Below are 26,911 nucleotides of genomic sequence, written 5' to 3'. Positions count from 1 at the left end.
TAGAAGTTGTGTTTGGACATGAGGTTAGAGGACCTTTAATGGTGATAAAAGAACAGTGGGTTAATGAGAATGTGCAGTTGGACTTGCAAGATTATGTTTCTAAATTTAAAGATAGGTTACAAAAAGTGTGGACTTTGGCTCAAGAGAATTTAGATGTGGCCCAGGATGAAATGAAGCATTTTATTCGACAGAAAAACTTGTGAAGAATTTTAAGACAGGAAATAAAGTTTAGATCTTGTTTCCAACACATAACATAGCTTTGAGAGCTAGATTTTCTGGACCATACATAGTTAAATCAAAACTGAATCATAGGATTCAGATCATAGGAATAAAACTCAGGTTTGTCACATAAATATATTGAATCCTTATGAGAATAAAGGTAGTGGAGAACAGTCTGTATCTGAAGTGTTAGTTGTTTACAGGGTTGATGAAGATGTGGATCATAAGATTATGGAAACAGAATCTTGTGAGGGTAGCTTTAAAGAAACCATGGTTCCTGTGCGCCTGCCTAATGCAGCAATTTTAGAAAATCTGGAGGAAAAGTAAGGCCATCTTAAATCACAAGAACAGAAGCAGTGGAACCAGTTACCTTTGAAATGTGCAAATTTGTTTCTTGATGTGCCAGAAAGATGTCAGTGATTTGTCATGATGTGGATGTGGGAGAAGCAAATCCCATTAAACAAGATCCACATAGAATATGAGGGAGCAGAAGGTGCAGTTTTGTTACAGAAACATAATGAAATTGACCATCCAGTTGCCTACTTTTCAAAAAGATTCAATGTTCATCAAAGTAATTTATTGCACTATTTAGAAGGAACTGTTGTCTATAATGCTTGCTGTACAGTATTTTGTTGTGTGTCTGGGTACCTCTCATGAACCATAAAAATGAAGAATAAAAAACCGAAGATTGTTAATCTGGAGTTTAATAGTGCAAGAATATAACCTGCAAATTAATCCTATCAAAGGTATAAATAATGTGATAGCAGATTGTTTGTCAAGATGTTAAAATTGAATATATAAAAATAAAAACTCTAAAGATTGGGATACATTGTTATAATATGTTATATATTGTGTATTTTTTATCACTGTAGTGATTGTAGTGGGGGGTTTAGTTTAGGTCACTTCACAAACAGAATAACACTTCACAAAAGATATCTCATTTAAAATGCAAGAGCTTTGCTCAAGTCAGATAGTCCAGGCTCTGAGACTCTTTGCAAAGACAATAAAAACAATTTTGGAAATGCTTTGCTAAGTAACTTCAAAAGCAGGTGTAAATGGATTGTTGTCTTGAAAGCAACTGATGAATGGACTCAGAAGAGAAGTTTGGATCCAGTGCTGCAATCTGTCTGGTTGCAGTTTGCTATTCTATGAGGGTCATGATGCTTTCTCTATGTGTGTGTGCGTGCGTGCGTGTGTGCGTGCGTGCGTGCATGTGTGCGTGCGTGCGTGTGCGTGCGTGTGCGTGCGTGTGTGTGCGTGTGTGTGCGTGTGTGTGCGTGTGTGTGCGTGTGTGTGTGTGTGTGTGTGAGAGAGAGAGAGAGAGAGAGAGAGAGAGAATTCAGTTTGAGTTTTGCAGTGGCTTTTGGAAGCTGACAGCTTGTTTAAACCCCATTTTGAAGGTGGGTTACGAGTTCTGAGTTCAGCCTGTTGAAAACCCTTCTGGTCCAACAAGAGGAAATGGCTGGCTAGAGTGTTTCACCAGATATAAGAGGAACTCTGTGGTGACCTGCAGAAGAAGAGGTTATCATTTGGAAAATCCTGATGTAGTAAATTTCTTCGGCAAGACACTGAAGTGACTGATCAGAGGAAATCAGTTTGTGTGTGTCCAACGAGCAACGAATCTCTCTCTGCTCTCTCTGAAACCAACAAGAACCTTCCTGAGTGTAAACCATTTAAGCACCAGTGCTTAGTGAAAATTCATAAATGTTAAATTCTGTGCACAGTATAAGAACTGCCTGATACTGGAGAACTTGAAGGAGTGAGAAGTGTGAATCAAAGAATGTTTCTGAACATATACACATTACATACACATGCACTTAGAATTAGAAGGGTGTTAAGTTAAGTTAAGTTAATAATAATGAGTTAAAGTTTGATCCTGTTTTTATGTTTAAAGAAAATTAAAAGTAATTTTTGTTTAAGTAACCATTTGTCTTGGTAAATTTCTATTACTGCTGGGTTTCGGCATCCTCTGGGTTCGTAACATAAGGAATTTCATATTTCTAATTTGATTGTTCAACATATATATGAGAAAACTGGTCATGGTGGTTGTAATCACGTGTTATCAGAACTGTGCCAGAAATATTGGATACTTGGTGCTTCAACATTGATCAAAAATATATATCAAAATATGTTAATTGTTGATGTGCAATAATGCTAAACCTGGACAACAACAAATGGTGGATTTGCCACAGGACAGAGTTTCACCTGATGAACCCCCATTTACATATGTGGGAGTTGATTATTTTGGTCCTTTGCAAGTAAAACGAGGAAGAAGTGTTGAAAAACGGTACAGAGCTATTTTTACCTGTTTGACTACGAGAGTGATTCATATTGAAGCAGCTTCATCACTTGATACAGACACTTTCATCAATGTTCTTCGACATTTTATCACCAGATGTGGTCAAGTAAAGAAATTACATTCTGCTAATGGGTCTAACTTTACAGGAGCTCAACTAGAGTTACAAAAAGCAATTCAAAATTTGAATCAACATCAAATTCATGATGCATTACTTCAAATGGAAATTAATTGGATATTTAACCCACCCACAGGATCACATCAGTGAGGTGTGTGGGAAAAAATGATTAGATCAATCAAAAAAATTCTTAATTCCATTTTGAATAGTCAAATACTCAATGAAGACAATCTTCAGACAGTATTGTGTGAAATCAAGGCTATTTTAAATAGCTGTCCAATAACAAAAATATCTGTCAAATCAAATGACATTGAGGCACTTACATTGAATGATCTCTTACTCTTTAAATCTAAACCTTTCATACCTCCAGGTCAATTTCAAAAAGAACATATTTATGCAAAATGCAGATGGAAACAAGTGCAATTTATTTCAGGTTTATTTTGGAAAATATGGATTGAAGAATATCTTTCATTATTACAAGAACGCCAAAAATGGTCTAAAGTTAAACACAATTTTGTATGTGGAGATGCGATTAATATGGATGATACTTCAAGAAAATATTGGTTGGTGGGGAAAATCGTGGATACAGTTCCCGACAAGAAAGGTTTATTCAGCAAGTGCGGATTAAAACCTAGACAGGTTACTTAAATTGACCTATTACTAAAATATGTCTTTTACAGGAAGCTGAAAGTTTTGATTTCTAATCTTATACTTTCTATATTTACCTTGTGCATCTGTAATAGTAATTATTATATATTACCCATTAATGTCTATTATAATAATTTTTGCACATTCTACAAGATGTGAAGGAAGCGTGAGCATGAGAAATTTTTCTTTGAATTTTTGTATCTCTTTAAAGCTTTTGTATCTGTACATATTTTTGTATCTCTATATATCTTTGTATCTATAGAGTGAATGCTTTGTTATTCACCATTATGTAAGTCTTGTTGTGAAGCTATGCAAAATATTTATCTACATTAAAACTACACAAAGTAACAGCCACAGAGTTTGATTTGTTGCATTAAAGAGATTGAAATTTGGGATATCGCAGCTCACACTTTGGAAGATGATACTTTGAAATTAGGATATATTAGAAGAAGGAAAGTGTCATCTAAATTGTGTTCTGTAAGTTATTGAGCTGGTCTGCGCTCTGGGTATGTTTGAGCTGGTCTGTGCTCTGGGTGAGTTTGAGCTGGTCCGTATTCTGTGTGTGTTTGAGCTGGTCCACATTTTGGGTGTTTGACCTCGTTCATGCTCTGGGTGTATTTGTGCAGGAATGCACTCTGTGTGTGTTTGATCTGCTCTGTGTTTTGGATGTATTTGAGCTGGTCCATGTTCTGCATTTGTGTTTGAGTTGGTCTGTTCTCTGGGCATGCTTGAGCTGGTCCGCTCTTTGGGTGTGTTTGACTGGTCCGTTTTCTGGGTTTGTTTGTGCTAGTCTGTGCTCTGAGTGTGTTTGCATTGGTCTATGTCCTGATTGTGTTTGAGCTGGTCCACTCTCTGGGTTTCTTTGTGCAGGTCTGTATTCTGGTTGTGTTTGAGCTGGTTCACACTCTAGGTGTGTTTGTGCTAGTACGCGCTCTGAGTGTGTTTGAGGTGGTCAACACTCTGGGTGTATTTATGCTGAAACACACTCTGGGTATGTTGAAACTGGTCCGTGTTCTGCATTTTGTGTTTGAGCTGGTCTATTCTATGGATGTGTTTGTGCTGGACTGTGTTCTGAATGTGCTTGAGCTGGTCCATGCTCTGAATGTTTTAGAGCTGGTCTGTACTCTGGGTGTGTTTGAGGTGATCTGTGTTATGGGTGTGTTTGATCTGCTGTGTACTCTTGGTGTGTTTGTGCTGGTTTGTGGTCTAAGTATGTTTAAGATGGTCTGTGTTCTGGGCGTGTTTGAGTTGGCCTGTGTTCTGGGTGTGTATGACCTGGTCCACGCTCTAGGTGTTTTTGAGTTATTCCACACTCCGGATATGTTTGAGCTGGTTTGTGCTCAGGGTGTATTTGAGCTGGTCCGCAATCTGGGTGTGTTTACACTGGTCCACGCTCTAGATGTGTTTGAGCTGGTCCACACTCTGGATGTATTTGACTTGGTCTACACTCTGGATGTGTTTGACCTGGTCCACACTCTGGGTGTATTTGAGCTGGTCCACACTCTGGATGTGTTTGACCTGGTCCACACTCTGGGTGTGTTTGAGCTGGCCCACACTCTGGATGTATTTGACCTGGTCCACACTCTGGATGTGTTTGAGCTGGTTCACGTTCTGCGTGTGTTTGTGCTGCTCCTCGTTGTGGATGTTTTTGTGAGCTCATCTCTATTCTTTGTTTGTTTGAGCTGGTCTGTGCTCTGTTTGTGTTTGCACTGCTCTGCGCTCTGTGTTTGCACTGTTCTGTGCTCTGGGTGTGTTTGTACTTGTCTGCACTCTGGGAATGTTTTAGCTGATCTGTGTTATAGGTGTGTTTGAGTTGGTTTATGCTGTTTAAGCTGGTCTACTCTCTGGGTGTGTTTGAGCTGGTCCATGCTCTAGGAGTGTTCGAGCTAGTATGTGTTCTGAATGTGTTTGATCTGGTCCACACTCTGGGTGTGTTTCAGCTGGTCTGTGTTTTTGGTGTTTTTAAGCTGGTTCACATTCTGGGTTATTTGTGCTGGTCTGTGCTCTGGGTATGTTTTTAGCTGGCCCGTGTTCTGGTTGTTTTTGAGCTGGTCTGTATTCTGGGTGTGTTTGAGATAGTCTGTGCTCTGGGTGTGTTCAAGCTGGTCTGCGCACTGGGTGTGTTTTTAGCTGGTTCATGTTCTGGTCTTGTTTGAGCTGGTCCGCGTTCTAATGTGTTTGAGCTGGTCTGTGTTCTGGTTGTTTTTGAGCTGGTCTGTATTCTGGGTGGGTTTGAGATAGTCGGTGCTCTGGGTGTGTTCGAGCTGGTCTGCGTTCTGGTTGTGTTTGAGCTGGTCCGTGTTCTGGTTGTTTTTGAGCTGGTCTGTATTCTGGGTGTGTTTGAGATAGTTTGTGCTCTGGCTGTGTTCGAGCTTGTCTGTGCTCTGGTTGTGTTTGAGCTGGTCCATGTTCTGGCTGTGTTTGAGATAGTCTGTGCTCTGGGTGTGTTTCAGCTGGTCTGCGTTCTGGTTCTGTTTGAGCTGGTCCGTGTTCTGGTTGTTTATGAGCTGGTCCATGTTCTGGGTTAGTTTGAGATAGTTTGTGTTCTGGTTCTGTTCGACCTGGTCTGTGCACTGGGTATGTTTGCGCTGCTCAGCCCTGTGATTGTGTGTCATTGATTTGCTGGCTCTCTTTTTTGCTAATTATCCTTGACCCTCTCATTCTTTGACCGGCGTGGAGAGATTGGAGTACATAGAACATAGAACGCTACAGCATAGTGCAGGCCTTTCAGCCCTTGATGTTGTACTGACCCATATATCCCTAGTTCTAAACCCACCCTACTCTCTAACCCTCTATTTTTCTTCATCCATGTGCCTGTCTAAGAGTCTCTTAAGTGCCCCTAATATTTCAGCTTCCACCATCCCAGGCAAGGTTTCCCACATTACAGTGTATAAAACATACCCCTGCTATCTCACCTAAACTTTCCACCCCTAACCATGTGCATATGTCCTCTGGTGTTTGCTATTCCTTCCCTGGGAAACAGGTGCTGGCTGTCCACCCTATCCATGCCTCCCAAGCCCTTCATGCCCATGATACCTCTCATTGTCACTCTCCATGTATCCACAACAGTCTTTTCGTGCAGCCTGCCCTGTTGTAATCCTTTCCCAAGTCCACTGAAGTAGAATTGGTGCATGACCTTGTCCTCTAAAAGTTAATCCCCTTGCTCATTGGCTGCAGCTTGCTGGTACCAGGTGAAGTACAAGGTTATCAGCCATCCACTCTGTTCTACCAGGACCTGAGATGCTACTTACTGTATGTAATCATGTAATAGTCAACCCCGTGTAATAGTTGACACCCCATTTTGGGCCCAAAAATTGTGTGTTTTCCACATGATTTGTGTAAAAGTCGACTCCCAGTTTTTGTCCTGTCCACCTGCCCATCGGACAGGACAGGACAGGACAGGCCTAATTATATCACGTTCACCTGACTGTGAATCCTTTGCCCTGACTGTGGATCCTCGCCTGCTGCCCGCCCACAGGAGCTCCCAATGTCCCAACAGCGGACCTTCCACCTCGTTCAAGTCATCTGACCTCCTGATGCATTTAACGATGCGGGTTAGTTATCGTAGTCAAAGACATGACCTGTGTAAAAGTTGACCCCCTAAATTTGACCCAAAAAATGGTCCAAAAACACTCAGCTATTACACAAGTACGCCCCTTCCTCATCAGAGCGTTTTTCCTTGTGGCAAAGCACACTGATGGGTGAATTGTATAAAACTGCAAAGGTAAAGATAAAAGGACATGGTAAGGATGGGGTGAAATAAGAAAATCTGTGGATCCCGGGATCGAGTGCTGTAGAAACCCAGCAGGTCATGCAGCATCCATCAAAAGTATAAGCTAGTTAACATATCAACCTGAACCTTTTGAATGGACACTGAATAAAAAGGTGGGCAGAGGAGGGTGGAGGAAGGAAGGTGAAGGTAGTGGAGCACAAGCTAACAGGTAAGAGGTGAAGCTGGCGGGAGGAGAGAAGAGAAAGAAGCGAAGTGATAGGGGAGAGGCAGAGAGCTCAGAAAGGGGGAAGGAAGAGAAGTGGGTGGGGAGATAGAGGAAAGGAGAAAGTGGTAGGGAAAGAGAGAGAGAGAGAGAGCGGGAGAGAGAAGAGGAGAGGGTTAATGGAAACTGGAGGTCGATTTTGATGGTCTGATTGGAGACTGCCGAGGTGGAATATAAGGGGTTGTTCATTCAATTTGCAGGTAGCTGTAACTTGGCAGTGCATGAGGCCATGGACAGACATGTCAGTGTGGCATTGGGGTAAGGAATTAAAATAGTTGGCCACTGGGAGGTCCTTAGTGTTGAAGTACTCAACAAAATAATGTCCCAGTCTGCATCCAGTCTCTCTGATTTAGAAGAGGCTGCATTTGGAGCATCGGATGCAGTGAATGACTCCTACCAATCCACAAGTGAAGGGTTGCTTCATTTTGAAGGACTGTATGGGTAAGAATGGGAAGTGGTGTAAAGTAGGAGCAGCTCCCATGGAATGCAGACGGGGAGATAGGTAAAGCATGAACTGCATAGGGGAATAGGCTTCTGAATGGAAAAGAAATAGAAATATGTTTCTTCACCCATTATTCACAATACTGGAGCGTTTCGGGCCTAATGCCACACAAGACCAGGATTGCCTAGGAATGGTCTTCATCTGAGGCAAATGATCAAATTGGAAGGTTTCCTGTCTCCCACAAGTAACAATACTCGGCTGATCTATTTTGCAGGATAAATGGAAAAATGACTTACTGTGCTATCAAGATGCTTACAGTGGTGTAGCTTCTACATGCGTGCTGTTTGAGGGAGATGTGAACAATGAGTGTTGGATTTATCAGATGTAATTTGACAGTTACTTCATTAATCTTGGCTGAACAATTGAGCCAGTGGAATGTTGTGAATTGAACCATTTCTGTGGTAACTTGCTCGATTCAATGGTTGTCCATGCTACCTCCTTCAATAGCATTCCCATTTAGACATGGAGTGGCCTCCCTTGACCTAAACCACATTCCACATTCAGAAGAAGTATTAGGTCACTGTCTGAGAACGTGGGAGCTTACGTCCTGCTCAGCTGAGGGTTCACAGAAACAGAAAGCTCTGCAGACTTAGCAGTCAGATCCTCTTTTTGATTCCTGACTTTGTTTAGTGCAAAATAAATCCCACATTACCTCTTTGCTAAAATGGATATATTGCACAATAATCACAATGTCCATTTTAAACCTTGCAAGTTGGGTTCCTGCAGCATTGAGGGAAGAGGCCGGTTCTTCATACAGGTCAATTTAGTCCATGAATTTAAGCGCAAAATAAGTTCCAGCCTTTTGTAATTATTTATTTCTTTTCAATAGAACAATCCGAGTATACAAAGGACACAAGAGCTTTGGTTTCACCCTGCGTGGTCATGGTCCAGTGTGGCTTGAATCTGTTCTCCCTGGTGAGTTATAAATGGGTCTCAGTTGTAGCAGCAAATTATGGATTATTGCATGCACTCCTGCATAGTTTTTGCTGGCAAGTCATGACAAGGAATTAGCTGGAGATTTCACACTTTTGGGTTACTTAATTCTTAGTTCAAGGATGTAAATCGAACACTTTATTGAGAGTGATGTAAGGGACATTGAGTTGTTTATTTTCTGACAGCTACTTTACTTTGGGCCACGGTGGATGAAGGTGGGTTATGACATGGGCGGTGTACTAGCAGTGAGAACTTTGGCAGCGAAGGACCTGAACAGCGCTCTGGCTGGAGAGGGTGTGGGGCAAGGGGTTCACAGTAGCATGGTTTTGGGAAATTGGATCAGTTAACATACGATACAAGCTTCATTGTCTGTTCTTCTACCTGACCAGAATGCTTAGATTCAGGAGGAGGCTATGCTAGGATTCAGGATGCAATGGGCAGAGAGGGGCTGATGGTAAAAATGGTAAAAGTATCACCAGTGTAAACCTTCAGGTAATGGCTTTCATTAATGTGTTGTTAGATATCCATCTGATACTCATTTATGTGTCTTTTCCAGGAAGTCCAGCGGAGAAATCTGGATTAAAGGCTGGGGATCGAATCCTGTTTCTCAATGGGTTGGACATGAGGTGGGTTCAAGAGACTTACTGCACACATTGAATGTCCTTGTACATGACATTATGTTAGCCTTGATCATTAACAGGAAGCTTATAAAAACTAAATCTCTTTCCCAAATGTCCTAACTCTCATAGGATAGCTATCAGTGCAGGTGAGTTGAAAATTAAGGTCAACCACTGCCAAGTTAAGAATGGTTTCCTGCGCATTTCCTGCATTCCTGCAGCGTGGACCAGGCACCTTCTGTCACAATCTTTCTAGGTGCCTTTGGCCTAATTATATCACGTTCCAAAAGGATCCAGCATTGTCCAAATGCGAATTGGAAATCAATTATTGTAATGGAGCAGACTCAGTCAAATGAGGAGCATTTCCTGTGAGATTGTTTGCTGTTTACCAGAATACTCAGATGACCTAACTGGGCCATACATTGCAGACTGACCACAGGAAAAAGAAACAGGCCCTTCAGCCCATGATGTGTATGCTGAACTTTAAGGCCCAAATTAAACTGAAACTCTGTTGCTTGTACATAAGACCAGAAGATATTTAGCCCATTGAGACCACTCCATCATTCTCCCACTCTCCTGCCTTCTCCTCATAACCTGTGATGCCCTGACAATTCGGATACCTAACAATCTCTACCTTAAATACACCAAAGAACCTGGCCTCCACAGCAGCTTGTGTTAGCAAATTCCAGCATTTCACCACTCTCTGGCTACAGGAATTCCTCCATATCTCTGTTTTAAATGGGCTCTCTTCAATCCTGGAGTTGTGCCCTCTTGTCCTAGACCTCCTGACCGTATATAACCATATAACAATTACAGCACAGAAACAGGCCATTTTAGCCCTTCTAGTCCACACCGAACCAAGTACTCTCCTCTAGTCCCATCTACCTGCACCCTGCCCATAACATCTACAGGGAACAATGCCACCACAGAGCAGCAGCAATCATCAAAAACCCACACCACCCAGCACATGATCTGTTGTCACTGCTGTCATCAGGAAAGAGGTACAGGTGTCACAAGACTTGAACCACCAGGTTCAGGAACAGTTGCGACCCCTCCACCATCAGACTCCTCAACAACAAATTCGATCAGAGACTTTATTGATTTTCTTTTTGTTCTCTGTATTGCACAGTCAGTTTGTTTACAATCATTATCTGTTTACAGTTCTTTGTTTACATGTTTATTCTGTGTATTTTTGCACTACCAATTAGTGGTAATTCTGTCTGGCCCACAAGAAAAGGAACCTCAGGGTTGTATGTGGTGTAAATAAATCTGAAATCTGACCTTGTACCCCTTCAGCCAGTCTTGAGCCAGTCTCCAGCAATTCACAGCCTGGTGTGAGTCACTTGACCAACAGTCGCTAACAGCCTGGAGCCTGCATTGAGTCATCAGTCGCAGAGCTCCTCGCTGGTCCACCATTGTGGTCACCATCCCATGGGTTATCTCCTCTGCTTCTCCTTCTCAATGTGATCTTCCCATTTTCTGGTGGCCTCTGCCAATCCTCTGCGACTTCATATAACCATATAGCCATATAACCATTTACAGCACAGAAACAGGCCAGTTCAGCCCTACTAGTCCGTGCTGAACATCTTCTCCCACCTAGTCCCACTGACCCGCATTTGGCCCATAACCCTCCACACCTTTCCTGTCCATATACCTATCCACCTTTTCCTTGAATATTACCATCGATCTCACTTCTACCACCACTGCCAGAAGTTCATTCCATACCCACACCACCCTCTGCATGAAGAAATTCCCCCTCATGTTTCCCCTAAAGTTCTCCCTTTTACTCTCAATCCGTGCCCACTTGTTTGAATCTCCCCCACTCTTAGTGGAAAACCTGTCCTCATTGACTCTATCCGTCCCCCTTATAATTTTGAATATCTCTATCAAATCACCTCTCAACCTTCTACGCTCCAGGGAATAAAGTCACAGCCTGCTCAACCTTTCCGTGTAACTCAAACCCTGAAACCCTGGCAACATTCTAGTAAACCTCCTCAGCAGTCTCTCTATACTGTTTATATCCTTTGTGTAATTCGCCGACCAAAACTGCACACAATATTCCAAATTTGGCCTCACCAATGCCTTATACAATTTCATCATAACGTCTCAACCCCTGTATTCTGATTTATGAAAGCCGACATACTAAATGCCTTCTTCACCACCCTATCCACATGTGATTCAACTTTCAGAGAATTATGTACCATGACTCCCAAATCCCTTTGTTCCACTACACTCCTCAATTGTCCACCATTTAACGTGTATGGCCTGTTTTGATTAGTCCTACCAAAATGTAGCACCTCACATTTATCCGTATTAAACTCCATCTGCCATTTTCCAGCCACTCTTCTAACTGTCCTATATCACCCTGTAAGCTTTCATAATCATCCTCACGGTCCACAACACCACCAACCTTTGTATCATCTGCAAATTTACTTATCCAATACTGATCCATGAGGCACTCTACTCATCACCGGCCTCCAATTCGACAAACAATTTTCCACCACTACTCTCTGGCATCTCCCATCAATACATTTATGAATCCATTTCACGACTTCATCATTAATACCTAATGCTTCCACCTTCCTTAATAACCTCTCATGGGGAACCTCGTCAAAAGCCTTACTAAAGTCCAAATAAACAACATCCACCGCCTTCCCCTCATCAACCTTTTTAGTAACCTCCTTGAAAAACTCAACCATGTACGAAACCATGCTGACTAATCAATCCCTGACTTTCCAAATAGTTGTACATACAATCTCTAAGAACATTTTCCATTAATTTACCCACCACCAACATCAATTTACAGGCCTATAATTACCAGGTCTACTGTTGGATCCTTTTTTGAACAGCAGAATAACATGAGCCACCCTCCAGTCCTCCGACACCTCCCTGTCTTGGGTAAACTTATACCTCTCATTTTGTTCGTTTTAGATTGGTCACAGTGTTTGAGCTACCGAAAGAAAATAGACACACACACACCGAGAGCAGTTCAGTTTATACAAGTCTTTATTACTAAATCTAAAGCTGAATTCAAACTACAATATGCAAGCCCTTCCCAATTATACTTATCAACGCCTGGACTGGAACCAACTGCCGAAGCGAGGCAACAACTGCACACTTGTAGTAGGTTGTCGGGGCGCCTGTAGCAGCTTCTCCACCTCCCTCGACTGGGACGTTAGCTGGACTCTAGAAGTTCTTCTTCTTGCTGAGAGATTTTGCCACCTCTCGGAGAGTCTTAAACTTCAGCAGTGGGACCATGGCTTATATTACCCAAAAATTGTTTACTTCAGATCTTATCTCTTTGAACAAAAGATTTAATTATCTTCAAGGTCTGTCTCCTGACAGTCTGCGACCAACAAAAGACAACTGCATCCCTGGGCCTCATGGTGGAAATTAGATAATGTCTACTGATTCAACTGCTCCTGGGCCCCATGATGGAATTTTGATGTGTCTACTAATTCATACATGCTGTGCCTCATGGTGTAAATTAGATTATGTCTGCTGATTCTAAAAAACAAGCAGGTTCTCAGCCCTGCAGAAGCAAAGGCTGCAAAAGTAAAAAAACACGGTTTAAACCTTCCATTACATTCCACCCCTTGGTCGCAGCCTGTCACTTACAAGACCCAACAAGCATTTGAGTACAGAAGGAGCGAAAAAGAGAAACTAAAACTATAATTAGCACAAAGATAAGCAATAACGCGAGCAACCAACGGAGAATATTGTGGCCCAATCCCCCAATGTACCAGTTAACCATGAAAAGCGATTCCAACCAAGGCTCAAACTATCCTTGTGGGCCAGACACTGAAGCTCACGAACAGATTTTGAAACATGCTTAACAATATCAGATATATTAGTGGATACATCGGGCCGTGTCCCCCACGGGCAACTCCCTCGGAATGTCCTCGACATTACAAATCCAATTGCTGGCTGGCATCAAAGCAGCGGTTAAGCCAAATCAGCAGGAGTACAAGACGGAGGACCTGGAACAGAGAAGCCTGACATATGTCACTCACGATGCTGTAAGCGTTCATATATTAAACAAACTAAACCATCCTGTCCCTCAATAGCTACCCACCGAGTGTTACCCTGGGCAGGTATCACTATTTCCCCTTTTACAGGAGAGCCACTACCTGTTGGTGCCACCCATACCTTTTGTCCGACATTCTCTAGCTCAGGAATGGGGGGCAATGACTGTTTTTCCTTTGGAATAGGCTGTAGTTCAGGAGCGTGAAGAAGTCGGTGGAAAGGTGTACCTCCCTTCAAAGGGCAATGATTCAAATTGTCAACTGCCTGCTGCAGCACATGGCACCACCCCTTCAAGGTCCCCAGTAGTGTTAACAAACAAATTTGTTCCTTCAGTAAGCCACTCATTTGTTCAATTAACCCGGCAGCCTGAGGGTAATAAGGAATATGGTGGACCCATAAAATACCATTATCAGGTGCCCAATCACAAACTGCCTTCCCAGAGAAGTTCGAGCCATTATCAGACTGAATCTCCTCTGATATATCATAACGAGAAATTAAATGGTTTATTCCTTGGATAGTGCTAGCTTGGTCAGCCGCCTTGGTGGGAAAAGCAAAAACCAGGCCAAAAAAGGTGTCAACCATTACTAGGATGTAACGTTTACCCATACAGTCTGGCATGGGGCCTATGTAATCAATTTGCCAGACCGCAGCTGAGCGAGCACCCCATCCTATTCGGCCATGCGGACCAGGAGGAACGGTGCGGGACTTCACAAGCTGGCATGCTGGGCATGTCTGCACGACAATGCGGACATTGTTCTGATGGATGGGTAAGGCTTGTGTACAGGCCCATATTATTGATCCCTTCTCTCCCAAATGGCCACTCTGTTTGTGTGCCCATCGAGCCATCGGCGTGGCTGATAGTGGCAAGCTGATCTGCTACTGCATTAAGTTGTGCCATGTTCGTCGTCGCATTGGTATGGGCGTCAACGTGATATACGGTTATCTCACGATGATGGGAAGCATCCCACAACAGCTGCCACAACTGTTTGCCCCATACTGGGTGGTCATGTACCAGCCAGTCATTCTTTTGCCAATCAGGCATCCATTCCACTAGTCCATTAGCCACAGCCCAAGAATCAATAAACAAGCGAAGAGGGTGATCATGGGGGTCTAGTGATCACCTTCAACTCAGCATACTGACTGGAGCCACCATCCCCCCCCCTCCAATAAGTGAGTTCATGACCTGGGATGGTAAGCCTCCGCCTTCTACTTCTGCTTTCCTTGCATCCACCGGCTGCTACCATCAGTAAACCAGGCGTCCTCTTGTTCTGCTTTCTGTACCATCTCTTCTGTGGCCCCTTGGATCATCACATCATCAATATAATGGTGAATTGAGTGGGAAGGTGATACTGGCACCGTCTCCAAATCACGGGCAATTAGGCTGTGGCAAATAGTGGGAGAGTGTACATAGCCCTGAGGGAGGCAGGTGAAGGTATACTGATGCCCCTTCCAGGTAAAGGCGAACTGATCCTGTGAGACCTCAGCTATAAGAATACTGAAGAAGGCGTTAGCGAGATCAATGACAGCATACCATGTTCCTGAGTTCCCAGTAGCAATGTTTTCAATAAGGGTGACAATATCCGGAAATGCAGAAGCAAGTGGTGGGGCATGTTTGTTCAAGAAACAATAATCAACTGTCATTCTCCAGGAGCCATCCGGCTTCTGGATTGACCAAACAGGGCTGTTGCAGGCCTCACTTCCCCTTCTTCTTACAAAGCATCGATGGTGGCAGTAATCTCTTCCTTCCCCCAGGGAGGTGATATTGTGGAATGCATACTGGTTTCGGGGGGGGGGTGTAGGCACCATCACAGGATCCCACTTAGCCCGACCCACCACTCGTCTTTTTGTAATAGTCCGAATTCCAAATGCAAATCCCTCTTGGCTAGTATTAAGGGCCATATCGGCCAACATATTAATACCCAGGATACACTCATCAGTGGCAGCCACCAGGGCATGTAACCATATAGGGGAAGGGCCATCACCCACCGTGGCGCGGACTTTTATTTCCTTCGCCAGGGTGATCGCTCCTCCCATCCCCTCTATTCGAAATGTCGGTCTAGTCCAGAGGTCGGGGTTACCAGGAATCACCAAGTGCTCCGCACCGGTATCGACCAAGGCCAAATATTGGCGGTCATTACCCCCACCCCAATGAACTGTTAATGGTATGTAGGGCTGTGGGTCCCCATGTATCCGTCGTATCTCAATGGAGTAGACATGGGGGCCCTGCCCACACCCTCATGCTTTAGTCGGGTTCGGGGGCTTCCAGGCCCACATGCCACTATTATCCATAGAGCCTTTTTAACCATTTGTTGTATCTCATCATGGGTAACTGGAGCAAGAGAAGCTGGCTTGATAGGAGCACCAGTGGGAGCAGAGGGCACAGTTGGGCCAGGAAGACTCAACAGCTGGGGATGATGTTCCCCTGCCTTTCTCTTATAAAGGGCATAAAGGACCGCAGTAGGTTTCCCATCAATATCACTTTTAGGTACGCTTAATTTTAACAAGGTTAGAAAAAGGTCCTTTATTGTCGGTCCGTTATTAGCAGCAGACCCTCTCCTTTCATCCTGCTTGTCTGATTTAACCTGGGTTGTACGTGAGTGGATTTTACTTCCCAACTCTAATTCTTGAAGCCTAGATAAGGCGTGCACCGCCTCAGACACAGGGTGCCCAATTAGCGAACTAGTTACGGACAGAACCAGTCCCCGTACTGGTTGGGCGAAACGAACCAAAATGGTATGCATTCCGGCCGTGAATATCTCTTCATCAGGGCTCCCCCCATGTACCCACAGCCTCAAACGCCCTGCATACAAGGCAGAGGCAGGGCCTGCTGACGAATTACTGCTATACCCTCCTCTGGGGTGCCCCAATTGTTCTGCAAATGTAAATGCCAATCTACTGGTGATGGGTATACTCATAGCAGGGCATCCCCGAGAGTGGCAAGTAAGTAATCCATCTCTCTTCCTCTACCCCGCAGCTCAGCAGTGACCCGGATATCAGTAGTCAATGTTCCTAATCCCAACAATTCCTCAGGGGTTAAATATATATTACCCCCTCCTTGCTCCCAAACACGCAGGAGCCAGGCCGCCAGAGTTTCTCCCGCCTTTTGCCTAAATCGACATCCAATGGCAGCCAGCTCTTTTATAGAGAAGTCACGTATTATTGACTGCTCTTGACCTCTGCTCCCACTTTGGCCCACAGGGTCCTTTGCCCAGTGCACGGGACGAGGCCTAGGCCATCCCGTAGAGGGGGTAGGCCATAGAGCATAGCAGGGGTTTGGGTATTTTCCCCTGGGTCCGCTTGGGAGATCGGGGTATCTATCCCTTCAATCTCTACCCTTACATCATCCCCCCTTCCATTTGTTTGGGAAGTCTGCTGCCTTATGGGGTGGGCGTGAACAGCAGATGGAGAGGGCAGTTTGTTAGGCACATGCTGAGGAGTATCTGCATTATTACCATGGTCATCATTCCGATATTCCTGTCCCATTCATCAATTACATCAGGATCGTCGCCATTCCTTAATACGATGTGGATCGGGTTCTACCCCATGCCTTTCTTTATCTGCACAGAGCTGCTGCCGGAGTTTAATATTACAGCAGATCGTTTGGACATGCTTATCCTCCCATTCTTTGGCTCGGTCCTGACTGATGCAAACAATCTCACTCATCTTGGAACAGCGTTGTCGCAGGATTTCTCGCTCCTCCTCTAGTTGCTCTCTCTTACGCTGAGATTCTACTTCTCGCTGAACTGATTCTGCTTCACACTGAACGGAGTGGTGTAAGGCTGTGGCCAGCAGCCAAAAATCATCCGTCAACATCCCCTTTTTAACAGGAAATTAACTTTCTCGAAGGTGAGTGGCAACCCGCTCTCCCAGAGGCACACTTGATGGATCTAACTTCTCATCCCAACTGAGGGGTGGTCCCAACAAAGACAGGGTATTGGCCAACATGCCAAACCCATCATCTTTGGAAGTCCATCCCGAAATCAAGAACTGCTCAGGGCTCACCTGCTTCTTTCAGCGAAACATCTTGAGACCAACCCTGCTTGCAGCGCCAATTGTCTTGGGTAAACTTATACCTCTCATTTTGTTCGTCTTAGATTGGTCACAGTGTTTGAACTACTGAAAGAAAATAGACACACACACACCGAGAGCATTTCAGTTTATACAAGACTTTATTACTAAATCTAAAGCTGAATTCACACTACAATATGCAAGCCCTTCCCAATTATACTTATCAACGCCTGGACTGGTCCCAACTGCCGAAGCGAGGCAACGACTGCACACTTGTAGTAGGTTGTCGGGGCGCTGGTAGCAGCTTCACCACCTCTCTCGACCGGGACATTAGCTGGACTCTAGAACTTCTTCTTGCTGAGAGATTTTGCCACCTCTCGGAGAGTCTCAAACTTCAGCAGTGGGACCATGGCTTATATTACCCAAAAGTTGTTTACTTCAAATCTTATCTCTTTGAACAAAAGATTTAATTATCTTCAAGGTCTTCTGACAGTCTGCGACCAACAAAAGACAACGGTGGAAATTAGATAATGTCTACTGATTCAACTGCTCCTGGGCCCCATGGTGGAATTTTGATGTGTCTACTAATTCATATGCATCCTGGGCCTCATGGTGGAAATTAGCTTATTATGTCTGCTGATTCTAAAAAACAAGCAGGTTCTCAGCCTTGCAGAAGCAAAGGCTGCAAAAGTAAAAAAACACAGTTTAAATCTTCCATTACATTCCCCCGTGGCCAGTGACATTTTAAATATTTCTGATAACACTAACCTCCCTCAGGGTCCTAGGGAATATTTTGTCAGGACCCGGAGATTTATCCACCTTGATCTTTTTCAATATAGCCAACACTATCTTCTCATTAATTCTTATATTATCCATGACCACCGTACCATATTTCTTCACTTCATCTGGCTCAATATTCTTTTCCTTAGTGAATACTGAATAAAAAAAAAACACATTTAAAATTTCTCCCATCTCCTCTAGCTTCTCACAGTGCCTACCCCCCACATCTTCAAGGGGTCCAATTTTATCCCTCACTATTATTTTACTTTTAATGTACCTATAGAAACCCTTCATATCTCATTTTACCCATTCTAATTTCTTTAAGATTTTTTCTACACTCCTTATATTCCTCAAGCAGTTCATCCACTCCCTGCTGTTTATACCTGTTGTACACATCCCTCTTCCTCCGAACCAAGTTCCCAATATCTTGTGAAAACCAAGGCTCCCTACAGTTTCTAACCTTTCCTTTAATCCTCATGGGGACATACCGACTCTGTGCTCTCAGAACTTCTCCTTTGAATATCCTCCATTTATCTGCTACATTCTTCCCTGAAAAAAACTTACCCCAATCCACACCCTCCAAATCTTTTCTCATTCCCTTGAAATTTGCTTTCTTCCAATCAAGAATCTCAACCTTTGACCCAACTCTATTCTTTTCCATTACTAGCCTAAAACTAAAAGTATTGTGATCACAAGAGCCAAAGTGTTTCCCAACGAAAACCTCTGTCACCTGACCTATCTTGTTCCTTAATAGGAGATCCATTATTGCACCCTCTCAAGTCAGTTCTTCTAATATAGATTAAGAAAACTTTCCTGAACATACTTAACAAACTCTACACCTGTATAGGTATCCCAGTTGTGTTCAGAAAATTAAAATCTTCTACAATCACCACCTTATGTTTATTGCACATATATGCAATCTCCCTACAACTTTGTTCCTCTAATTCTCTCAATCCATTTGGAGTCTATAATGCACACCCATTAATGTATTCGTGCCTCTGCTGTTCCTCATTTCTACCCAAATAGACTTGCTGGACAATCCCACCAAACCATCCTGCCACAGCACTGCTGTAACGTTCTCTCTAATAAGCAATGCAACTCCTCCACCTTTTATTCCCCCCTGTTCTATCATGTTTAAACAAATGGAATCCTGGAATATTTAGCTGCCAAACATGCCCTTCCTGCAACCAAGTTTTAGTGATGGTCGCAATATTGTGGCCATCCATGCCTTAAGCTCATCCTCCTTATTTACAATGCTCCTTGTATTAAAATATATGACTGTCCTCCACATATACTCCTTTTGTTACCAACTACCTTTACCTCCTCCCTTCTTCATTTATTTTTTTACGTTCTGTTCCCTCCCTTCCATTCTAAATATTCTTCCTCCCTAATCTCCCTGCTCTCACTCTGATTCCCAACCCCCTCAAGGCTGCTGCCAAACACAGGCATCACCATCTTGGGCCCAGACCATGTGGTCACAGGATTTTAAAATAAACCCCCTTTAACAGGCTGTTTAAAGTCTCCAGGGAGCCATTAGCAGATGGATTGGGTGGTAGAACCCAGTGAAGGAGCATGGTGTGGGTCTGCACCAGTGACTGGGCTGCCATTACGGCAGCTCAGGCAGTGCCACCATTTTTAACTTTAGATAGCTCAGAGTAGAGTAGAGGGGTAGGCTTTTCACTCAAGGGCATTGATGTCCCCGAATCAGACTGTGAGTCAGCCAGTCCGCAAACCTTTCACCACACCTCTGTAGAAGTTTGCCAGGGTTTCCGATATCATACCAAACCTTCACAAACTCCTGAGGAAGGAGAGGTGTTGTCATATGGATCACAGAATTGATGTAAAATTGGAAAGAGAAGTTACTGTCAAATGTAGAAGATAAACTGAGACTCTCCAGTGGGCAGAGGCTTGATAGGGCACATGGGAGGAATGCAAGGCAACAATGAATGCAAGCAGCCTGACTAGCTTGGTATTTGGTTCAGTGCAGGGGAATATGATATTGTTGGATCTCAGAGGCGGAACTTAAGGAAGAGCAGGACCAGCAATTCAACAGTTCAAGGTGTGATATTAAACGCTTCACCTCCCTCTTGGGAATCATTGTACTAAATGTTGAGCTGAAGTTGATGAACAGCAGACTGGTGTATGAGGTGCCATTCTCCAGGATGGTTAGGATGGAATGAAGGGACAAGGGACATGTCTGTGGAATGGTTCTGTCTGGAGGTGAATTGAAATGGGTCCAGTGTCTCTGTGAGGTGTGTTTTGATGCGTTCCATCACCAGAGGCTTGAAGCTTTTCAAAATGGGGGAGATCAGCCCCAATGTGAGGCCTGTTATTGTTGCCCTCTTGGGTGGCGGTGGCTGTCTTAAACCCTGCGGGAATGATGGACTGTGCAATGAGGAGTTTAAGATGTCCACAAGGACCTCCGTCAGTTTGTCTGTGCAGTCCATCAGTACCCAACCGGGTATGTTGTCTGGTCCCACTGCCTTGTGTGGGTTCTTTTTGGAAAGGGTTTTCCTCACCCTGGCCACAGGGGCCTGTTCAGGGCATCAAGGAGCTTTCTTTGGCCTCAGCCTATTCTTCTTGTTGGACCGTGCATAGAAGATGTTCAGTCTGACCAGAAGGGAGGGATCATTGTCTTTAATTTGCAAGATTGTCTTGTGATCCATTATAGTCTTGATCCTTGCCACATGTGCCTCGTGTCACTGGTGTGGCACAGCTATCTATAGATCTTCTGAGTGTAACCATGCTTTTCCTTCTGGACTGTATGGGAGTGTCAAGCCCTGACTGATCTTAGTGTCATTTTGTCTCCTGTCCTGAAGACAACATCATGAGCCCTGAGAAGTCCCCGGACTTCAGCATCCAACCATGATTAGTCCTGGTTGTGAAGCATTTGATCTCGGTGACATTCTCAATGCACTTGCTGATGTAGCCAGTCATTGAGCTCGTGTACTCCTCTATTTTAACGTGACTGTTGTAGGTGGCCGCCTCCCTGAAACAGCTCCAGTCTATGGTCTCAAAGCCGGCCTTTAGAGCTGCTGTGCCCCCAGACCCCAACGCTTCTTCTCCAGCGATCTTACATCTGTGAAGGGGCTAATCCTTACACTAATTCCAACACCGGCCCGGTTGCTGTGCTTCTACCTTCTCACGCTGTGGTTCTGACAGCCTCCATCACATCTCCAATGACCTTCCTTGCATCTCCAGTGATCTGCTCCATGGTTTACTGTAGACTGGCTCTTTTGCTTCAGCAAGTAAAACTGCTCTATGTCTTATCAGTCTCATCCTCTACTTTAAAATTCCATGTCGTGCTTCCAATGTCCTTGAGTTTTTGACAGTCATAAGCAAATACATCTCAGGTAGGGGTAATTCTACCGTAAAACGGAGCTGAAGTGGCCACTGCCACCTCATGCATTGCTATTTTCATTCAAGTTAAGGAGAACATTAGGGGGAACAGCTTCACACAGAGAATAGTGAGAGTATGGAATAAACTGCCAACTGAACTGGCGAATACAGGCTAAATTTTAACATTTAAGTTGGACAGGTACATGGATGGGAGGGGTATAGTTAGGTATGCTCTGGGTGGAGATTAATGGGACTGGATAGAATAATAGTTTGGCACAGACTAGATGGGCCAAAGGGCTGATATCCGTGCTACAGAGTTGTATGGTTCTATATCTCTTCCAACATCCCAGTCATTTCTTCCCGAGCTTCCCACAGTGTGTTGGGATACATTTGGTCAGGGCCGAGGGTTTTATCCACCTCAATGTGTTTTAAAAACACCATCACTTTCCCTTTTGTAATGTTGGTATGTAGATACATAATGCATCAATGTTCATTTCCCTGAATTCCCTTGGTCAATGAGATTGTCCATCATAATTACAGAGGAGAAATGTTCATTTAAGATCTTATCCATCTCTCTTGTTCCACGCAGGAGACCTATTCTCTCCTAGTTACCTTTTTAGTTTACTTATGGAACCTGTTAGGATTCTTCTTGATTTGATCTCCCAAATCTATCTCGTCCTCATTTTGCCTTTTTGATTTCCCTCTGAAGTGTACATTTTCATCCTTGCACTCCTTAAGCCACACATGTCAAACTCAGGCCCGCGGGCCAAATTTGGCTCGTGATATATAATTATATTTGGCCCGCAAGATCGTATCAAATATGTATTAGAGCTGGCCCGCTGGCCACTGCGCCAGTATAGCGCATGCACAGCTAATACTACAAATCCCAGAATGCTTTGCAAATGCATTGGCACCAGCCCGTCAGCCCGCTAATCACCCCCACCTCCTCTCTTTACTTTCATTCGCATCTGCGACCTGTCGCCTAACTCACATGTAATAAACCCCTTACGAAAAATGGCCAAACGAAAAACAGAAAACAGGACCTTTCAAGACAGGTGGGAGGCAAACTCTGACCCCAGAGTTTGATGAACTTTCATCTAAGAAGAGATGCCAAGTATCTGGTTTAGACCCAGGTGCATCAGAGTAAATCACAGTGTAGCAAGCTAAGCTTGGATTAATATTTTCTTTGGTTAACTTTGGACTGTTCATTGTTGAAAGATTCGATTTTCATTGAAGCAAGTTGTTATTTTTTGACTTGTTGGCTTGTGAAAAAAAAAATTTAAAAGGAGCTTAAAGGCTATAGAGAAATATTATTTATTGAATATTTTATTTCTCATTTGTTAATGCTTCTTCTGGAAAGAGTTTAACCAAAGCTGTAATTAAACATTTATTTTAATAAGAAAAAGTTTAACATTACATATGTTGAAAGAAGAGAAAACATGCAGATGTTGAAAATTTTCAGTAAATATTTAGTTTGGCCCACGACTTAGTCCAAGTTTTTAATTTTGGCCCTCTGTGATTTGAGTTTGACACCCCTGCCTTAAGCAATCAATTGATCCCAGCTCCCTCCTTTTACCTGGCCAGAGCCTTGATGTCCCTCTACTCCAGAGTTTCCTCATCCTGCCATTCTTGCTCCTTCAGTCTAACAGGGACATGCTGTCCCTGAACTCTCTCTATCTCTCTTTTCAAAGCCTCCACTTCCTGCAAATAGCCTCTCCCAATCAACTTTTGCAGATTTCTGTACATTGCCATCAAAATTAGCCTTGATCAAAGAATCACTGCTCTACTCACTATACATCCATGACTATGTGGCCAGGCACAAATCCAATGCTATCTACAAGTTGTTTGCAGAATCACAAACAATAATGAAGAAGTGTACAGGAGGGAGGTTGATCAGCTGGTGTCACACCAAAAACCTTGCACTCAATGTTAGCAATACCAAGGAGAGGATTGTGGACTTCAGGAGGAAGTCAGGGGGATACGACCCAGTCTTCATCTAGGGCTCAGTAGCGGAAAGGATCAAGAACTTCAAATTCCTGGGTGTCAACATCTCTGAAGATCTGTCCTGGAGCCTCCACGCTGATGCAAACACAAAGAAGGCTTGTCAGCGGCTATACTTTGTGAGGTGTCTGAGGAGACTCTTGAAAACTGTTTGCACCACTGTCTAGTACCAACTCTCAGGACAAGAATAAACTCCAGAGGGTTGATACTTGGCCTACGACATCACAGGTCCCAGACTTCACTCCATCGAGGACATCTACATGAGACGGTGTCTTAAAAAAGCAACATCTATCCTTAAAGACCCCACCACCCAGGCCAGGCCCTCTTCACTCTGCTATGATCAGGGAAAAGGTACTGGAGTCTAAAGATGAGCACTCAGCGGCACAAGGACAGCTTCTTCCCCGCTGCCATCAGATTCCTGAATAATCAGTGAACTACAGACACTGCCTGACTTCTCGTGCAGTATTATTGTTATTTTACTTGTGATGAGGAGGTTCATATGACTATTTGCTCTATGATGATGTCGCAAAACACCAAATTTCATGACTTGTTCATGACAATACATCCTGATTCTTCCCAAATTTGTGGACTTTGACTTGTGGGCTCATCCTATCTTTTTCCACAGCAATTTTAAAGTGAGTAGAATTATATTTCCTGGCCCTTTTAGATTCCAAGAGGAGAGTAAGCAAATGAGAGTAATCAACTTTGCTTTCGATGTTATGCACATGTTGGCAGAATATGAAGACAGCTAATTACAGTCCTGTGGATCTTTTGCTAAAAGGTTAGAATTTTTAAGAAGAAAGCAATATCCATTGTGTTGCTTCAATCAAGGTTAAGTGTGAATATGTTAATAAAAAATGTATTATATCAGCAACCTTTCTAGATGATAGAAAGCAATCTCTTTGGTCCACCATTCCATGCTGATTGTTAAGCACCAATTCATCCTAATCTCTTTTCTTTAGATTTCAGATTTCAGATTGATTGTCGGAGAACATACATGACATCACATGCAGCCCTGAGATTCCTTTCTTCTGTGGGTACGGCAGAATTACCACTAATTGGTCGGTCATGCAAAAAATAAATTGTACACAGTGTAAACATATAAACAAATAAAGAACTATAAACAGATAATGAATATAAACAAACTGACTGTACAATACAGAGAGATCAAAAGAAAATCAATAAAGTGCACAAGGGTCCCTGATTGAGTTGGCCATTGAGGAGTCTGATGGTGGAGGGGGAGCAGCTGTTCCTGAATCTGGTGGTGTGAGTCTTGTGGCACCGATACCTCTTTCCTGATGGCAGTAGTGAAAACAGAGCATGTGCTGGGTGGTGTGGTTCCTTGATGATTGCTGCAGCGTTCCCTGTAGATGTCCTTGATTTAACGTCCTGGGCTGTGTCCACTACCTTTTGGAGGGCTTTGTGCTCAGGGTTATTAGTGTCCCCATACCAGACTATGCAGCCGGTCAGCACATTTTCCACCACATATCTGTAGAAATTTTCCAAGGTTTCTGGTATCATACCAAACCTCCACAAACTCCTGAGGAAATAGAGGCGCTGACGTACTTTCTTTACAATGGCATTGTTGTGTTGGATCCAGGAAAGATTGTCTGAGATAGTGACTCCCAAGAACTTAAATGTGCTTACCCTCTCCACCTCTGATCCCTCAATGGTCACTGGATCGTACACCTCTGGTTTTCCCTTCCTGAAGTCAACAATCAGCTCCTTGGTTTTGGTGACTTTGAGGTTAAGGTTGTTGTTGGTGCACCAGTCAACTAACTTTTCTGACTCATCCCCTTCCTTTATACAAAGCACTAACATCGTCAGCAAATTTGTAGATGGTGTTATTGTCGTACCGAGGAAAATGAGTAGAGCAGGGGGCTAAGAACACAGCCCAGTGGTGCTCTGGTAGATTGGGAGATTGTAGAGGAGATGTTCTTCAGGGGAATGTGGGGGTTTAAGAAACTTTAAAAAACTTAGACCTTTTCTATCAACTGCCCCTAGTTCCTACCACTCACCCATACAATTGGTGCACTTTACATGTTTCTGATGTGGGGTAAACTAGATCTTCCGCGGAAACCCGCTCACCTTGGATGCAACTCAGGAGATCGGGATTGAACCCAGGCTCCTGGAGCTCAAGGAACTGCACCACTCTGCCATCTAGAGGTGAAGCAAGGCAGGCCGTCAACATTGTTGCCAGTTTCCAAACAGTAGAAGTTCAAAATTCTGGGCTGCTCGGCCATTGGGTCGGTCCAGGTTATTCGGATTTCCTGGATTCTCGGGCAGTACTTTTAACATTCAGATTTAAGGAGGAATGAAGAAGAGATGAACTGGTAAATTTTGACAGCTTATTCATTAGTACATACAGCATAGTTCATTTATCGAAACGAGCAGGTGCAAAGAAAATAAAGTCAACACTTGACAAAAATGTAAACATAAATTTTTTCCCTAGTAAAAAGAGCATGCAATGCTTGAAATAATGCTTAAAAATTAACATCGTAAAAAAATCAGTATACCAATGACTTTCTTTGTGGGAAGTTCACCTGTATTAAGTGTGGTCATTTGTTGCCGCTGGGCACCTGTGGCACTTACACAAACTAAACCCACTAAATGTTTAAAGTTTTAGAGTTTTCGAAAAGACCAGATTCTCGGCTGGTCCAGATTTCTGGCATCCAGATTTTTGGACTGCTACTGTACTAATAACTGATCTCAGCACAATTGATTTATTTGTCTTTAGTAAAAACACAGTATATTTGAATGGAGCAGTGCATTATGGAGAGGGTGTGCACTGTGTGTGAGCAGTTCAGGGAATGAATTTTAAGGCTGATGGATGTGGAGCCATCGACCTGGCTGGTTGGCCCTGGATTGTTAATGACCTGCCATCACTGCTGATGAAGGTGGTTTTGAAGGGGAGTTTACGGAATGAATCCGTGAGTGGTTTTTGAACAGCATGTTACCAAACCAACAAGGGAACATGCTAGTTAAACTAGAAAATCTGCACATGCTGGGGTTAAGTGCAGTTCACAAATGTGGTGGAGAAACTCAGCGGGTCACACAGCATCTATAGGTAATAAAAGGTAACCAACATTTCGGGCCAGAGCCCCTCTTCAGGAACATGTCATGTAGATCTGCTCCTGTGCAATGAGACAGGTAGAATTAATAATCTTATAGCTGGTAGTCCTCTGAGAAAGAATGATCACCCTATGATTCAGTCTCGTACAAACGGAGAGTGCAGTAGTCTGATCTAAGACCAGTGCATTATGCCTAAACAAGAGAGACGTCAGCAGGATGAGGGCGGAGTTGGCTCTGTAACGGGACAGTGACAGAATAGTGGAACCTTTCCAAGAGATTTTCCACTGTATTCAACAAATGTGTCTTCCAGTTAAAAACAAGGGCATCTAGGGTGGGGAGAATCAGCCTTGGACAACT

At 43.6% G+C, this 26,911-nt stretch overlaps 1 protein-coding gene across 2 annotated transcripts in view; it reads left to right on the top strand.

Moving 5' to 3' along the window:
- Nucleotides 1-26,911, top strand: part of grid2ipb (glutamate receptor, ionotropic, delta 2 (Grid2) interacting protein, b) — a 335,342-nt gene that overhangs the window by 220,203 nt on the left and 88,228 nt on the right. For both annotated transcript variants that reach the window (XM_069928210.1, XM_069928209.1), the window contains 2 exons: nt 8,608-8,693; nt 9,268-9,337. In XM_069928210.1, coding sequence (XP_069784311.1) covers nt 8,608-8,693; nt 9,268-9,337 — 156 coding nt within the window. The remainder of the gene's footprint in view (nt 1-8,607; nt 8,694-9,267; nt 9,338-26,911) is intronic.

Source organism: Narcine bancroftii, chromosome 3 (genome assembly GCF_036971445.1).
Source record: "Narcine bancroftii isolate sNarBan1 chromosome 3, sNarBan1.hap1, whole genome shotgun sequence".
In the NCBI taxonomy this organism is placed as follows: domain Eukaryota; kingdom Metazoa; phylum Chordata; class Chondrichthyes; order Torpediniformes; family Narcinidae; genus Narcine; species Narcine bancroftii.
Note: the sequence above shows the minus strand (reverse complement) of the source record. Positions and strands in the feature narration are given on the sequence as shown.